General features: G+C 40.2%; 1 protein-coding gene across 1 annotated transcript in view; it reads right to left on the bottom strand.

Moving 5' to 3' along the window:
* The window catches only part of cntnap2a (contactin associated protein 2a), a 313,006-nt gene that overhangs the window by 50,433 nt on the left and 243,728 nt on the right, over positions 1 to 18,845 (bottom strand). Inside the window, exons 16-17 of the mRNA XM_068581486.1 lie at positions 4,236 to 4,392; positions 2,023 to 2,150 (exon numbers count right to left, since the gene is read on the bottom strand). Coding sequence (XP_068437587.1) covers positions 2,023 to 2,150; positions 4,236 to 4,392 — 285 coding nt within the window. The remainder of the gene's footprint in view (positions 1 to 2,022; positions 2,151 to 4,235; positions 4,393 to 18,845) is intronic.

Here is an 18,845-nt window from a genome sequence, read left to right as displayed (position 1 = left end):
ACACACTTTCATAAACACAAATGTGTGACTACAAACACAAAAACAGATTCCTTGAGTGTGAGTATGAGCAATGTTTTATTTTCACATTCAAGTGCAATCCGAGAATAACAATGTGGCCAATTGTACTCCTCTGTGTATGTGTTTTCTCTTGTTCTCTCTCACGATAGCTTTTAATTAAAACCGTGAGCAAACCAACAAAAACAAAGTCTAATCATCAAAACAGGTTTGTTACTTTCCAAAAGTTTGGCTGACAATGTCAGAATGCATTGTTCCGACAAGACTTACAAACGCTGTTTCATTTCCACTGGGATTTGGATGAAAACAAGAAGCAAAACATTCTTCAACATTAGAGTCGAGATAATTAAAAACAAAGTCTCTCTTCCTTTTTTTATTCCTTGAGTTACCACTTTCTTCATTCGTTAAGGTGATTCGTTAAGGTGAAATAAAGTAGCCTATTTACCATGAATACACCAGAGTGACTCTTTATTGTTGGCTTTTGGGTACTAAAATCCTCACCTCACTGACTGCATGTGTCTAAGCTCAACGACAGAGAACAATTAGATGTCTATGACTGACACATTGCTAAAAACTCGGGTAGCCATTAACATGTGGAGCACAGTAGTCCACGTACCATGACTGCAGTACAAAGCTTCTCCCAGTAAATTGAACAGTCATCATTAATCACTTTTTGTATGTTTTGGGAAACTGGACCAAGAAGAAAGTTGAGGGTGAGAAACCTACCCGAGGACAGGCTTGGTAGGTCACATCATATCTCTCTATAACTTGACCATGAAACATTTTAGAAAAACACAATATGATAAGCCTTGAAAGCTTCATAATCTATTCAGAGTTAAAGCGTTGTTTTAATTGCCAACATGGTCATACCCTGCTTGACTTTTTTCACAAGACTCCAGCAAACCAGCAGAGTCAACCAACGGCCCAAAATAAATCGTAATGTGTTTTCTGCGAAAATCGTCGCATTGGATTATGCAAAATTCCACTTGGATAGAAAGATATAGTATTGGAGAATATCATTATTTTCTTTGATCTTTATGTTCCATTGTCCATGCAATATTACTTGACCTTCTTTAGCAATGTTTTGGCATTTCAGATGCAACACTAATATGGTTCACAGACATCATTAAGCCATCTGTATCTTAATAGGTAAGACAACCTTTATCCTATATTATACTGTCCAGCTCAGTGACCTTTGTTGTAAGCACCATCTCATTTTCTCTAGAAAAGTCTTCCATCGAGTAAAACGATCACGTTATATAACTTCTAACAATTTCAAACGTCTGCTAAAGTACAATTAACTATTTGTCCAGGAATCTTCTACAAATGAGAAAAAAGGTCATCTGCTCCCCTTAACTGTTCAAAAGGTGAACACTATGGCAACAGGAGAGTTTTAATACGAGCTGTATTGAAGAGACAATCTCTCGATTCGACCTTTGAGGAGCCGTTCACAAAGGTGACGCAGCCGTGCTCCTGGACTACAACCTGCTGAGAATTATTTTGAAACTGAAACCAATCCTCTCAGCGGCTGTCATCAGGGCACTTATTTCCTCTTGAACTGCCATTACAACTGCAGCGCTCCTGCCTCAATTAAAGATCCCTTTTACACTTTTATCTGTGCAGGTACCCTAAAAGGTTCGATGCTATCTTTGAGATCTAACTGATAATTATACAGCGCAGTGGGATTTAGCTCCTGGTTACATTACTTTCCTTTTTAATCTTTGATTCAGAGCACACTGTGGCACCCTCCGGCCTTGTGTGTGTGTTGTCGGTCCTTGAGTCAATCATTCATGAACATTTACAGCACATTGAAGCTCATGGGTTCCTCCTGTTACATCTCAACCTTAATCTTTACAATTAAGCTTGTTACTCAAAGTCGGTCATCAGTCTGCATTCTCAAACTGTTCCATATCAGAGCAAAACATTCGAAAGAGTGCTGCCGAATGTTGGATCATCAACTACAACTCCACAATGCATACAAAATGTATCCGTGATAAATTCACTTACCATCTCCTTGGCAACGCAGCGGTCCAACAGTGAGTTTGGCTTCAGAGCCCGGTCTGTTGGTGTCACCCACGGCCACCTGGCTGACTGGCAGGTGCTCCTTATATATCAGGAGGCCAGAATCTTCTCTCCTGTCAGATGAGTTGAGAGAAACATGCAGAGTAAAAAAAAAAAAAAAAACTGTTTAACACTGTCAAGCCTGCTCATCACCCATTTAAAGTGTCTGCATTATTTTGCGGTTCAAAAAAACCTTCCTGTATTTTGCACATTTGTGATAATATGGCCATTATATTGGTACCTATTCTAAGGGAAGGATAATGTTGCATATTAAAAGAATATTCGTATACTGGAGGCGAAAGAAATAGTGTTATGACAGCAAACAAGGTATCACAGAATATAGCTATATTTAGGAAATGATCTTACATAAAGCATTGAAATTGTTTATACAACTTAATATACACCTACGTATGTGTATGGGAGAATATGCATAGTTTGTATTGAACTGAAAGCACACGTAAAATGTATGCAGCAGAAGCTTTTTGCATAATAGTCAGTAAAAGTCAGTATGCATGATACAGAAACTAAATGTAACAAAATGATGGACCACATAATCAATACAATAGTGACACATACATGAAAAAAAAATGTTACAGTCAATAGGTGCATAGATGGATGGACGGGTTGATGGATGGAGTGATATTCAAAACAATCTATTGATGAGGAGAATAAATATTATGAAATCAATTGATCAAATTAAAGGGATTCTGACTTTCTCTCGCTATAATTAACCTACTGATAGTACAACAACAATACGACACGTTAAATATTGAAATCACAGTCTTTGAAATGTTCTAAATGCATCACATTACTATTACATTTAAACAGTTTGATCTTAATTGCTGGAAATAAAACAGCAACATCTCATGTATGGCTTTGTGTGCATGTGTGTGTCTGTATGTGCATGTGTGTGAGTGTGCGTGTGTTTTTCTATGTGCTGCAAAAATGTGGGTAATGAGTGGAAATAGAGTTATGTGGGTAATATTTCATAAACTCACTCAGCCAAACAATGAGATATTAATGCATACATTATTAATGGAGAGAACCAGACAGAGTAAGACTTATTTGTAATCTCATCAGTTTTAAAGATGAAGAGGGAGACATGAAATTAAATTAAATCTCTTCTTCTCGCTAACACTCAATTACTCACAGACAAACATGCAGTAGGCACACGCATGCACACACACCACGCAGATCGCAATGCACTTGGTTTAATGAGAATATCCATCAGCTGGTTAAAGGAGCTTTGAAACACAAACTGTTTGTTCTGGAGGCAAACATCCCTCTTGAATAAACACGTCATTGATGGTGACATTTATCATTCAGTCAGTTTGAAGTGAGACACCTCATCAGACTGTCCGGCCGACAGATTAACGCAACATTAGCATTAGCAGTAGTGACAATTTTATCTTCAGCCCAGTAAAATTGCATAATCAATATTTCCGTGGGTATGGCAGATTTCACTTTTCAAGTTCAGTTAATAGAGCAACACAATCAGAGTTGCTTTATCAACTTCAGTCTCGGGGTTACGCAGGGATTCATATTAAGTTACAGTATTATTAGAACATATCGTACCACAATGTTATTCCACTTGAGCATAACACATTGTCTACTATAGAAAAGTATGCTAATGCTAAATATGAAGATTTTTAGACAATATGTTTGATCTGTACCAAAGTAAAGGCTTATAGGATGAGGACTAACCAAATATGTTCAACAAACCACTCTTTCGGTTAGGGCTTTAGGCTTTTCGACAGTACATGTGCTATAGATCCTCTGATCACCCAGACGTACTGTGTCTTTAGGGACAGAGCAACAGGACGGACGCAGCATTGATGCGTTTCAACACAGAAAAGTCACATCACTTAGTTTATTGTTTAAGAAAACCTGTTTAAGTGTGCAGTTGCTGCTGAAGCAGAATGCACACCAGAATGATGTAAATAACAGATGTGCTGACTCAGCTCTATGGATGTCCCAGTATGACCTGCTGTGTTCCACTGCAGTGGATGGACTGGGTGTGACCGAAAACTTTTCACTGGCAGCTGTTTCTGCAGACTTTAATTAAAAGTAAATGCAAAACTGAAACTGAGGGGAAATTAATCAATACAATATTAATTGTTTGCGATCCCGCTGAACTTTCATGGGACAGTCTGACGTACCATTGTTTGTGGTCGGCATCGCAGTTGCAGTCATACTTGGGGTCAGTGCAGTTCCTGTCGATGCCACAGGCACACTTCTGGATGCCCGGCCCTGAGCCGCCCCAGTAGAAGTGCTTCTCGCTGCCCCGACCCACCCACCATGTGTAGGGGGTCCCATCTGGGGGAAGAAAAACACAGAAAACAACGTGTGAGTTCCTTTCAGGAAAAAGAATAGTCATGTCGCTATCTGGCTTCCGCTTGAATATTCCGATGTTCACCGTAGGACGAGCAAAACACAAACTTTTGTGAAGGCAATTAAGTTGTGCTACTAACTGTCCAAACTCCTTCCCATTTCAAGTGATTAATTGTTAAATCATTCACTGTTTGCGGCTTTTGTCGCATTAATGTGATTTATATTGACAGCCAGCAGCTGCGTGGTGAATGTAATTCATTTGCTCAACATGTTTTACACAGCTGGATGGTAAATGCCTCTAAGACAGGCAGGCCCACTTTGTCATAGATCACACCTGTGATTTCAGAGATGTACTAAAACACAGATTCAGCGTAACATATACATTTTTCTTTTGCATTATTCCGTGTGAATCTGTGCTTATAGGAATGCCTTTAGATTGTAGGCACTTCTGAGCACATCTGTTGACGAACAAACACTTCTTTGTGTGCCTATGAGCATGCATGTTTTAATGAGTGGATAAAAGGTGAAGGATCGCCGCTTTTCAATAAGAAATGTTATGTTATTTTCTTCGTCTTAGATAACGTATTCTGGCATGGGACAGTAACCAGCCCAAGAGATAGGTGCCAATATTTTGGGGCCTGGAAATACATCACAATAACTGCAAGAGAGAGTGAAACATATTACATTTCCTTCTTTATTGCAGGAAAATAAGCTGCATTGTCAATATCGCTTTGTCAAATGCTTTCAGAGACAATGAAATCTCCTGAGCCACATTTTATTGAAGGGCATTGAAACTGACTTTTGATGCAGCACAATTGCATCGAGAGATGTGATCTACTGTGCTATATTATTGTACACTTTTATTTTCTGAACTGGGGCTAAACTCCAGGAGGAAGCTACGGATGTGTCTGTTTGTAAATATTCTATATGTGTGTGTGTGTGTGTGTGTGTGTGTGTGTGTGTGTGTGTGTGTGTGTGTGTGTGTGTGTGTGTGTTGGCCTCGGTGAACTGTGGGTTTATTGTCCTCATAAAAAGAATTAGCTTCATCTCTCTTCGGGCCACTGTTCAGACAAGCCATTGTCAATAGGATTAGCACTGCCTGCTCAAGAGACTTCACAATCATCTCCCTTTGTGTGGACATGCATGTGTGTGTGGGTGTTTTTGTGCATTGTTGCTTTTGCACTTCTATACAAGTGAGAACCAAGTTTGAAATTAAGACCTTCACAGATAGGTCAGCAAGGTCCCCAACCACAGCCAACTAAACTAAGCCCCAGCCATCCGAAACGCCATGCATCTTGCCCCCAACCCAATTAGTGGGTGTCATGTCATTGTCCTTGAAGCTGATCCAGGTCTACTTTTCAAAGTAAATGGCAAGTTTGTGCAGTGACGTTGCCTCTTAGGCCTTGTGACATTCTCCTGGGGATGTAGGGGTTTCTATATGAGGCCCTTTGAACAGTGAAAGAAGCATCAAGCATCAAAAGATTCAACTTAAAGCCTCTTTGAGCAACTCCTTCTGGCAATGCATAAAATAATTGCAGAAAAAAAAAATTCAACTGGAAAATGTTTTACACTAAGAATCAAGCTTGCACGAATAATCAAGTTTCAAATGTTGGTCCATCAGTGTGGTCAGACTTGTGATATGGTGCAAGAAAACCGTTGCTTTGTCTTGTGTGTAAACAGTGAAGTGTGCAACAGTGCGCGAGCGCCCCTGAAGTCTCATTTACTCACTTTCTGCTTGACCTCTCACTAACCCTACCATGTCATAACACACCTGATTCCAGTCTTCACTCTTCTAAGCTTTTTAGACAGGTGGGGATCATGTAGAATACGATTGATCCCATAAAAAAATTGCAACGTGATCCTTTTCATAACATATTTTCCAGAATGAGTAATAAAAGAAGACACAGAGGAGAGGAGAAGTGGTGTAGGGGTAACAACAGGGCATCAGGTGGAATGGGAGCTATGTGTTGTTCCAGTTTATGTCTCCTGTGTGATTCAGTTCAAGCTCTGCCAAAACAAACAACTGAGGAGTAGGGAGTGAGGAAGAGGGTCGAGGGGAGATGAGAGAACGACAGCATGGATGGATGGAGATATGAGGGAGGAGAGACGGAATCATTCTGGCAGAGAGTTCATATGGAGAGCCGCAGAGAGCAGGCACTGCCAAGATGGGGCTCAGCAGCATGTTTGTGAGTGTGAGTGCGTGTTTGAGAAGTACAGAGTGTTTATGCGCGCGTGCGTGTGTGTGTGTGTGTGTGTGTGTGTTTAAGTCCTGGGTAATTATCAGCAGTCCCACTCGAGTAAAATTAGTTTAAGAGTGGTGGCCGTTTGTGTGCATTTCAATGCAACATTAGATGACAGAAAAAAAGACAGAAATAGCATTTCTGCTTTGAGTATGAAAACAACGCTGGAGGACTCTTGGTTGAGCAAAATGAATAAAAACGTGTTGACGAGCAAATGATTAACTGGTATAAAAAAGACAAATGTGTGTCATGAACAAGACAGATGTATGCATTGTCTTTGGGTTATTCAGGTTTATTACAACTTCCATCACTTCCATAATAAACATCATCGACACTGAGTATTAATAACATGTAACTCAACAAGGGTCTTGCTGAGATCTTTGGAAACAGTGACATTGCTAAAAAAATAAGTAAAATTGGGCAAGGAATGCAATACAATCATACAGATCTTAAAACAGCTAAGATTATTTTGAAAGGTAAATTGTGCAAACCACAATACAAATCCATAATTTCCAGGCTTACTGTACCACATATCCTACACCACATATTATATAGATAGGATTTTCTTTTTAATTTCTCTCAATAAAGTGGTTTGGCTAATCTTCTGTTTGTTTCTTGCTCTGTTGGACGTGGTTACAGTGTTTTTATCTCCAGGTCTCAGCCAGTTTACCTTAATACAATGTTAGGATCAATCAAAGAAATAATAGGAAGTCCATGAAACCCCAAACGACGAATACATCAAACCGCCCAAGCTTAGATTTGTCTGATTTATAATCTTACCCTTAACATCCGTCCTCATCCCTTCCTTGCTCTCTCACAGCCAAATCCCCCAACAAACATGTTAAATGTTCACAGGAGAGGAGAAAGCAGACATGACGGATTGATAAGGCCTGAGGTTGTGTTCTTCTTCTGTCCTCAGGGAAAGCCACACAACACTACTTATTGTGATGGTTTTTATCTATCTGTTATTTCAGCAGCACACCCGCAGACACCCCTCTCTATTTATCTCACCTCTTATCCAGAGAGGTTAATATCTACATCTTCATCATGTCTGCTGTTTTTGAACAGAGACTGATAGTCCCCAAAGCAAAGACAGACAGAGCTAGAGAGGAAAAGAAAAGAGCGATCACAAGGCTGTGTGGGATACAAAGAATAAAAGGGAATATAACAAGATGGCAATGAAAGAGGTCAGAAAGAGCATGATTGCTGTCTTCATTTAAAGTGAAAAGAGACCTTGCAGTTTCATCCTTCTTTCTTAAACATTGATGCTTTAGCCAAGCAATGAGATAAAAATGGTGCCCAGACGACTCCTGGTCTAACGCAATGAGTAGAGTGAAAAAACCCTTCAGGAGGGCTACTAAACCAAATGTAATCCTTACCTGTGTACCGTTGTATATGCCACACCTTAATACTAAAACGTGTGCACAAAGAAACACTCATGACCACAGTTAGCACACACCTGTATGATTTGATGGTTTCAAAAGTTGGGTTTCACCAACTTCCTGATGAGTTTGTTTTGAACTATTACGCAATTATTTTCTGGTTACATCTTTATTCCACTTTTTGGCTTTAGGTCAAAAAGTGAATTTCTGAGCTGTTGGGTGGGCCCCGAGTTAAGGCTGACATTTCAGTGCCATGTGGTACAATTGGAAGCAGCCTCAGGAGAGGGGAGGGAAGGTCGGACGGCTCCTTTAAGCTTATCACAGATTGGTCCGTGGTACACAGGTGTCCATAAAACTCGTATTATCTGTTAAAAATACGCAGGCGCATGCGGGCCACACTTATTTCATATCAAGGGATCACACCCCTGCCAGTCAGAACGGGAACTGAAAGGTCAGCGGGTCCAGAATGGCACTCGACATGCTCAGTCACTCATATCCCGTCTGGGAAATGATGGCTTTCAAGAAAGGCGGTCAGTTGGAGCTCAAATGCCAGAATGGCATTCATAATCCTTTTGGTTTCTCATAATCCTGCCTTCGACATCACCTTTAGTTTGCTCCTTTACCAGAGTCATTGGACCTAAACAGTGATTATTTATTGCCTTCCGCTTATAACATTCACAGATGTAAATACAAACATTTCTTTTGATTCTCCGCACTGATCTCTGAGGAGGTTAAAAGTGGATCAATACTCTCTAACAAGAGCAGCTACTGTATAATTCAGACACAAAAGAGAGAGCAAGAAGAAGTCTTATGCACACTGGTGACCCCATGAGGAGACACAACAAAAACGTGCAAACCCGTTCCATCTAAAGGCCTCGGGACAAAGACAAGAGTACGCTCCCCCATCTTAGAGAGTTTTTGCACGCAGTCGTGGATCAATTCGTCTTTGTCAGGGCTCCGTTGGTTTCTGTTCTCTGTTGTCATCATTGGTTTGCATTTCCGTTTGTTGTGCAGAGAGCCTAGTGTCTCCTCTCTGCACCCACTGGTCTTTGTTAGGCTCCTATCCTCTTAACATCTTTGTTTTAGGAGGGAGACTGTGGGGAGGCATATTAGCCTGCTATAGGATCTCACCAGGGAGCAATGGATAATGCAGTGTGGTTTTGTGTGTGTGTATGAGAAAAAGAGAAAGATTTGAGTGCCGCTTTCTTTTTCTCTGTCCTTTTGTTTATCTACAGTATCTGCAGGCATGTGTGTGTGTGTGTGTGTGTGTGTGTGTGTGTGTGTGTGTGTATTCTCCTCTCTGCCCCTTTTATTCTGTCTCTGAGTCTTTGCCTCGCTCCCCTGTCTCTTTCTATTGTCTCAATCTTTCTCCTCTCCCGGACCACCTATCCATCAATTGACTTCAATTGCACCTTCCGACTGTACCTCCAGACGCCACCACCATTTACTCCGTTGCTATGGCTCCCTCATATTTAGGCCGCTCTCTACTTCACGCTCCTCACCTTTTTCTTGCTCTCTCATATCTCTTGGTCTCAGAGGCCTCTTTCTTTCTTTCTTTCTTTCTTTCTTTAATCTCTCTTCCTATTATGCCTTTCCACCTTCTCTTTGCTTTCACAGAGTTCTTGCTCTACCAGGCTTCTTTTCCCCGCTTCCACCCGCCCTCATATCTGCCTGGCACACCTTTCCTTACATTTTCAAATCGGTCGGTCTCAGTGGCCTTTCTCTCGCTCTCTGTCTCCATGCTCCATATTTTTCTATCCATGTCTCTATGACTCTTTCCTGGCATCTTGTCTCTTTATGTTCTCTCTAGTCCCGCTATAATCGGCCCTGTAATCCATGCAAATTGCAAACTCCTCTTCCTCTGATCCTGATCTGAAGTGGTATTTAAGTGTTTTTAATCCCGCCCTGCCCCATCTATCCTTGTGGTTTCGGTCTGCAAAAATCGACAGTGCATACCATCATATCTAACGCCTTTGTCTCCTTGTAATTCATTACTCTTGGTTGTGTACATTTGGGTGAAATGGGGGTACGAATATTCTGTGAAAAATTATATGCATCCTGTGGAGTTTTTGACCATGGGTCCCCGTTTTGTTATGAACACTGTATGAAAACAGCCTGTCATAAACTTTATTTTGAAAAGACTGTATTTATGCAACAAGCGGATATTGACACGGGTTGCTGGAGATTTATAAGAAAACTGAAGAGAAACTTTTTTGTAAGATATCAAACAAACCAGTTTTTTCAAACATTTTTTCCAAACATATTCCAAGGAAGGTGTTCAGCACGTTTATAAACTTACAAAAAAAAGTGTTTTATTTAGAAACACTGGAGGCTAAAAGAACTTTGTATGTAACAAACTCACATAATCATACTACTGTATGTTGGTTGGTATTTTGTGTTGTAAAAAACTCAAGCGTCCTATAAATAATTAAGTCAAGCAATTAGCTTTCTTTTTGGTGGTGGAGGCAGGCGGTTAAAGAGGAACAGTGTGGAAATTAGTTCACTATTGCCTGCAGTGCATGCAATGTCAGGCAAGACATCTCTGTTGTCTACATCAGCACAGAAGAGGAAGGATAATTAGTTATTTCAACAATTTCTACCTGAGAGCACCCATAACGCGATTCTCCTCCCTTACAGTTCTGAGGCCGAGCCTCTTTCCTCCGCCCGCTGTTCAGCACATCGTTATGCTCTAGTAAATTCACTTTGCATACCTCTGCACCCATCTACAACTCTTCACGGGTCATCACAGAGAGTAGTCGGCTATTAAATGAAAAAACTCCTCGGAAAGGGGAGAGGGGAGGGAGAGAGAGGGAGAAAGGGGAAATTAATATCAATGGTTGTGTCCCTTATTGGCTTGTCTTCTTGATGAAGGACACAATAACCTGACACTGCTGAAATACACCCCCCCTCCCCTCCACACACACACACACACACACACACACACACACACACACACACACACTCTGAAGTATGCACTAGAGCATACGAGAATATGTGCACACACAAAAACACACATCTCAGGCAGCCGTTGTAACTGACAGAAGTGTAGGCTGAAGACCATAAACAACTATAATCATCATTACCGCAGGGTAATCTCGATCAGTTGGTGAGTTGGTGTGTGTGTGTGCGCCTGTGTGTTTATGACTATAAGTCAGATTTAGTGCCATGTCCCCTTAGGTCAAGGCCGATGGACAGATGTGTCATGAAGAAAATGGCTTCTGCCAAGACACACTCGTTTTTCACTCTGCTTTTTTACTCACACCATCCATCTCCCTGCATATCTGTCAGGCTCGTCATATGGATGGGGATACGGTGAACAACACTCATAATTACAGAGGAGGTTGAACAGTGCATAAACAACTCCGCAGAGGCGATGGCAAAGAGAAACAGAGAGAGAGAGAGAGAGAGAGAGAGAGAGAGAGAGAGAGAGAGAGAGAGAGAGAGAGAGAGCGAGAGAGAAATAGATAGAGAGAGACAGAAAGTAAGTCATAGATAGAGAGGCAAGTGGAGGGAAAATGAGAGTTCAGAAAACAAGCAGCTAGCAGAAACAAGCAGAAAACAGAAACAAAGAAGACAAAAAGAGAGGAAGGACTCACAAGATGAGAACAAGACAAGGGAGAAGGCAGAGGCAAAGGATCAGTCGTGGCAGAGATGTTATGAGGGATTATTGGTGCGAGAGATAAAACAAGGTGATTATAGTTTCTCACTGACAAGAGAAATGTTCACAGCTAAGGTGTAACGATTCAGGATGTAGTTAAAGGTAAGATTAGATACGGCTTAATTAAAACACAATCAGGGCGAAAATAGTGGAAACTTTCATGTTACATGAGCGATACGTCAAGAGAAATCCCAAGTTGGATTTCTAGACTTACTCAACTTCATCATGCTTTGTATCCCTCTATACAACATATAGACTGTAGTTTTAGCTCAGGTTTGGGTTTATCACAAGCAGACCCAGTCATAAACATCCCCTCTTCCAGTGTTTTTGAAAACATTCATCAAGAACGCAACCAGATGTTCAACATGCAGATGGGCCGTTTGCTGCTTTTGTAAACACAAACTCAAGAGAATTAGGATTATGTATAAACCACAGCGATGGGATGGCATTTCGCAATACTGTCAGCAGCACACACACCTGGTCCTCTGAAAGCAGCTGGAGCCACGTTGTTGTTTGCACATTGTTGAAGAGTTTGCATTTAGTGTTCATACTGGTTGGCATGACCACTTGCCTTTCCAGTCTTTCTTCTATTCACCTTTCAGTGTTCTGGTCACAGATCACCTGATAGCTCCAAGATTTAGTCAGTTGATAAAGAAATAGAAAGAAATAATGAATTAATATGACACCACAGCCCCAATAACACACCTGCCACAGCACACTTTCACAGTTTAACACTGAGGTGCACAAGTTATAAACTGACTGCACTTGTGTGTGCGTACCCACGCACACAGCACGTCTACACTTCTTTCATGTTACTGTGACATATAGCAACAGAAACAAGCATCTCTGGTGTCTATCAATTATCAAAGAGGTTCTTGCTGCATTTTGGCTTTGTATTACTCATAAAAGAGATGTGCATCCTGCTGACAACTCTGTGATATGTTCGTCATTCCAACACTTTGTCAGAAGCATGATGGATTTCAGATGTTTATCCTTAAAGACATTGCCTCCACCTTATATTCTGACTTCTTCGTTTTTGCCTTTCATGGTCCAGCTGTGCTGCTACTCAAACAACTGCAGCGTGATCAAACAATACACCCATCAAGTCACATCCTGGGTAAAATGTGTTTAAGTAAAGAAAGAAGATTGGGAAAGAAAGATGGAGAATGACATGTTGTCAACAATCATCAAACAGGGCTTCACTTGAGTCACTCTCTGTTTTGCTTCATTCCTGTCAGTACTGATTTAAACACTTGGCAGTTACTTGTGGCTCAACCTTGACAATATATTTTAATGTCTGAATGACACTTTTAAATGTTCTGGCCTTGAAAGTCTCAAGTATACAGCATAGTCTTGCTGGATGCTTGCGATGTGTGCGATTATGTTTGCAGGATTTCGTCATTGCATCAGACAAGAGGATTTTGTTGCAAGAATTCTTTGCAGTCTATCGGACGCTACAAGCCACAGCTTTGGGGAGAAAAAAAGGAGAAGTTGAAGGAGTCTTTAACGGCACAGACATTTCAAAAGGTACACACAACGTCTGTCAAAAGGAGAACAAAGGGTAACCTCTGACATGCTCCTCTCATCCAGCCTGCTACATTCTTTTCCTCTGCTTCATTCCTATTGTGTTCTTTGTTTGCAGTTGATCTGCAGGTGAAGAAGTTGACCTCACCGGACCAGGCACTAACCCCTTCCTGAGCACACAAAGTCCGGCAACCTATCCTATCTTATTCAAGTTCTCTTACACACTCAGTCTCTTCTCAGCTTTGTCTGCTTTCTCAGCTGCTTTCTTTTTCCCCCTTTGGTATTCCTTTCTCTCTGTTGCCTCTCTCCTTTCCCCTCACTGCTCTGCTGTCTCCATCTTAGCTTGAGTTATTGATTTTTGTAAAGGTTGACTGCGGCTGCCGCCTCCCTTTTCTCTTTTCTCTCACTCTCCAACACCCTCTTCTTTCCTCTCCTGCTATTCTATCTTTCACCCTCAACTCCTTCGCTGAGTCCACCATTTTTTTTTATTAAACTTCACATTCAGTCGCGCTACTACTCTCTTGCTCTTTCCACCGATGTCTGTGTCTTTCTCCATTTTTAGGCTAAAACTTCGAGACTCCATTCATCCATCTACATATTCCTTCATCCTATGTTGATCTGGCTTGGACAGAGTGTTCTCCTATCAGTTTGCAACACTGAACCAAGCACATGGTTTGTTTATCTGAAATATCTTTGTGCACTTGAGGAAATTTACTCACAACTGTCTGTCAAAAATCAAAGAACAACCACAGTGAGAGGATGTGCCTCAAAGAAAACATTGCATTGCCTTCAAAGACTGATCTTGCGACATCATGTGAAATACTTTCACAAATGTCAGCCAAAGTAGCATAGACATTTAACATAAATAGATAAATAAAAAAGAATTTTCAAAACAAACAAAACCAGTAATGCGTGCCTGGAAGCATCCGGTAAATTAGCTACAGCTTAAAAACTATAAACAACTAAAAAAAAAAGTGCCTTTGGTGCCTGAGGCAGGTTTTTAGATGGCATATACAAATGTGTTTTGAGTTCATCAAGGTTTTTCAAGGGCTCGACCAGCTGATTTATGATGTGGTGAACAAAGTCCTCTCAGTGCTTATTGTTGTTTTTTTATGACAAAATCTGTCAACGATTCACCACAATTTATTCTCGAAAGAATGCGTGTATAAGAAAACAGATGTGACTGGAACATGATAATGGATATAAACAACTGATTCAACTTCTGTCAGAGGGAGACGATCCAGGTTCCGGTCATATTTCATATCAAGAATACTCCCCATTATTTATTAGGACAGGCGAAGTGTGATAGTCCTCCACATCATGTGTGACATCATATACATTTACCTTTGACATTTCTTTGTCTCTCCGAGCATTAACAAGAAGTCCGACAGCATGAACATTTACAGACGTACTCCGGAGGTTTCCCTCCAGACTTTGGAAGACCTTGATGAATACATCTGGATATTAATGGGGAGCAACTAATTCTGCTGAAACTGCTGTACCGGTTAATGCTTAAAGATACAGAGTTCATTGTAATGCCACCAGTGCATTATGTGCAGACAAGTAAGTTGCCCATAAATATTTATAAGTGCATTAATGGGCATACTAAATGGAAAGAGTAATAGGTTAATAAGGTTATATTTAATACAGCATGGTGATGAGATGGCACATTAGGCAACATAAATGCTTCTTGTTTCAAAGGTATTCCGGGCCTTGATATTTGTATCCAATATGCAACTCTTACAAACACCTCAGATGTGTAAACTACAGTATAATCAGCTTTATACTTTAAGATTACTTTGCTGTAACAGCCACTGTAAATCAAACCAGTCAAAGCAGGACACCAGATTAATCGTGTAAAGCTGCAGTTGCCGCTTGCATTAGGAGTAGGTGTCATTGCCACTAATCACCGCTAATGAACAAAATGTTCACCACACAGTCAGTGAAAAACTTTGCATCGCCCAGCAGCGGCAATGTTTACTGTCAGCTTATAAAAATGACTCAAGTGAGACACTTTTATCATATGTGTAAGGTGTGGTGAATTTCTTAAGACACAGACAATTATAGGCTGACAATAAAGGGATATAAAATTGCAAACTTACCTTGAAATAAACATTATTCTCCTTTCAAAATGTTTCACACAAAACATTAAGGCAGTTCTATAAATCAAATATGCAATATAAACAAGACATCGTATCTGTGCTTGGCGTAGCTATTACTTAATAGGTCATGCTAAATTATAGGCAAAAACTCAAATCCTTTTGCAACAAATTGGCAATTTATTTTCAGAAGTGCAGGATTCTACTTTAACAGTTTAGTAAGTGTTGCTCACCTGCCCATTATTAGAGGATGATGGGCAGGTGAGCAACACTTAGTGGGCATATTATGTCCCAGGGAACATGATGACCATATTAGTAATGAGGACGTGGTTGACAGATGAGGATGCACTTGGCTTCTGGAGGCTCGTTATAGAGTCTTAATGACGTGTTGTGTTCAATAATTAGGAAACTTTTTAGCTCTCTGTCCAAACTCCCTGTTTGGCTGGTTTGTTGGCTGGGGGCAGTGTGAGTGCTTTGGTTTGGTTTGACAGCCCGAATGCACAGCGTCTGAGAGATCTGTGGAGCACTCATTGGTGCCAGTGGAAGGTTCTGCAGGAGTTTACGTGAGGACATGAACAGAATGAAAAAGGGCTATGAGAAAGAGTGAGTTAGAGGCTGGGATTGTAAAGTTTGAAAACTTAGTTGCATCTAAAAGTAATGAGCATGTGCATTTTACAGTTTTTTTTGGCAATAGTTTATCTTTTTTATATGCTGATTGGCCTGATACCAACTCTCATGGATGATGTAAGTGTGGATGTTCAACTGTGTCTGTGTGTGCAGACCTGCGTTAGCCAAAGTAATGTATGTTCGTACTTCTTAAATGAGAGCCAGAAATTTGTGATTCACAACCCAGACCTCTAATTAGAGGTTTGAGACTTTTCTACACTTTTTCTAGTTTGTGCAGAATGAATCTGATTTGAGTTTCACAGACTGAACAACTTTGCACGCAATGAGTGCCAGAAGTATAGAGATTCATTTATTCAGGAAAAAAGGTTTGATTGACCATGTCTACGATAAAAAAATGCTACTTAATTTGATCCACAGACCAGATTTTGAGACTTTACTTGCAATGAATATATAGACACCCTTGCATAAAGTTTGGGGAGTTCTGAAACAATTCCCAACTCCAATTTGTGTATGTAAAGGAAGACAACAATGCACAGCATTTAGTTATGCATAGTGATGGGTAGTCTAAGTATAAATAGAGTCTATATTGGTCTGTAGATTTAAATTCCATTAGTGTATACAAGCGCAATCTTCATTTTAAAATGACCAGACAGTGCTGTAGCAGCTAAGTAATGCATTGAGTGCTTTGAGTATAGGGTAAGTGTGTGTGTGGTGTGGCTCAATGCCAGTTAAATGAGCGAGTCAAAGTATGCAGAGTCCTGTCTCACTGTAGAAAAGCGCAAATTATGAGTACACTTCAATCATTTCCGGACATGCCTTCATCATTTGTTGGAGCTGTCAAGACTCACTGTAGGCAGATGGAGAGGAGCCTCGTCCATAATTGAAAATTGAGTTTTTAAATGTCACATGTATCCGTCCATCTAGATCTCAAGCTAGGAAATCCCCAATGGCACACCACATGTAGAGCCCTGACAGTACCTATTAATATATACTTCAACATTTTAGTCAATAGAGACAATCGCCAGAGGCAGAATTGTTCATATTTTAACAAGGGGCATGTTGGGCAGCTTCTGTATAAGAATAAAGTTGCAGGCAGTACTTTATTTAAAAAAATATATATTTAAAAGAAATGTTCTTGCTTCTCTGCCTTTACGTACTGTGTAACCAATTTAGAAGTTTGCAAGCAGGCGGAGAGACATCTGGAGAGACTCCCATTTGTATTTTATTCAAAGTGCTGCACCATCTTTGAGGCCCTGCAATTACTCTGATAACTATTTTTGAAAAACAAAAAAAAAATGCTTTAACCTTTAAATCACCAGCCGTGTAACCTTTATACTTTTTGCCGCAGGACGAGACTATGCCAATTTCACAGACACAGATTAAGCTTCATCAAAAAACAAAAAGGATATGACTAGGTCGGTGCTAATCCTTTGACTTTCTTGTGCGTTTTCCTCTCCAAAGTCAACAGTGAAGCTACTCTCTTGTATGCTTTCACTTTAGAGTTTCTACAGCCAAGGTCTAACTCCTCCACAGTGGTTTCTCAGTGAGGAAAATAGAGCTCTAATCTGTTCTGGTGTAATCATGCTTTGACCTGGCTAATGGAGGCAGCATACCCCAGGGCAAGATGTAATCAGCACGACAGTTAATAAAATGAACAAGATGGCTTTACTGATCTTACTAATGTCCTTGACCTTCCCTAGAGAACGACATGTGTACACATGCACTCTCGCACTTATACATGCATGTGTTCTAACACACATACACATCCCCGCACTAAATTGTCTTTATAAAGGAGGGATGACTAAAAGGACAGACTTTCCCACAGCTCACAAAAACTTCCACACAAGTTCATACTCTGACTTCAGAGAGAGAGTTTCAAGGCATCATCTATTCCTGTATGTGTTTAGTTTGAAACTGAAGGGGATTGTCATTTACCAGGGTCACACATATCAACTCCATGGAGCAGAGTCACGACTCAGTAACTGTCTGTCAAACACTGTAATGACTGACGTACATCTCTCTCAGCTACTGGGCTGTATTCCCATGAATAACATGTTGAGGGAAAGACATAGTGACAAGGATCTACATATAAGTAGATGTGTACTCACATTAATAATGAAAATAAAACAACTATCTTTCGAAAAAACAACAATGGGGGAAAAATGTAATAATCAAAAACATGTCAAAAAGCTGTCAGTTTAAGATCCCTCCTGGAATTAATATTTGGTGAATGCTGTGTTGACTGCAGTGGACTCCACTTAACACATTGCATCTTAGTAAAAAACTGTCTGCTCTATTTTCTTCTTTATTGCTTTGCTTTTTATTTTCATGCCTTATTTTTTTTACTTTTTTTTTATTTCAATAATTTATGTTTTTCTTCTTTGTGCTGCGAACAGCAACTCTATCGCTAATTCACTCTCACACCAATTCGTAAATTGTCGTAGCTTGGACAGTGGCCTTAAGCTTTAAAATATAATGCTCTAGAAAACTCTCTATCATCAATATAGCCTATACATGCACTGTGTATTTTTTAATATAAATTTCTTTCTTCACAAGTAGGAAGCAAAACAAAAAAAACATTTAGTAAGGTTTTATAAAAAAAGCTTGGTTGACGTAAACTTTACTGACAAACGAATGCCTAACTAATGACGTGATTAGCAACTCACATTAGTCAGCGACGAAATGGTACATTTACTTTTATTGCACGGGACATGAACAAAGAAGAAGCCCTCAAGTGTCTCAATTCTCTGAGGGAGATGTACACTCTAGTAACTTGTTCTGAATGTTGCTTCATGTGAGAGGGTTGTTGAAAAGAAATCTGCCCTTTCAAGTTTGGTTACTGGCCTTATATGTCAATATGATGTAACACTGTACAAAACCGTGATATTACAAATATGTTGACCATGAA

The sequence above is a fragment of the Clinocottus analis genome, unplaced genomic scaffold (assembly GCF_023055335.1).
Source record: "Clinocottus analis isolate CAN_PGR_092001 unplaced genomic scaffold, fCliAna1.0.p SCAF_18, whole genome shotgun sequence".
In the NCBI taxonomy this organism is placed as follows: Eukaryota; Metazoa; Chordata; class Actinopteri; order Perciformes; family Cottidae; genus Clinocottus; species Clinocottus analis.
This window is presented reverse-complemented; position numbering and strand designations above follow the sequence as displayed.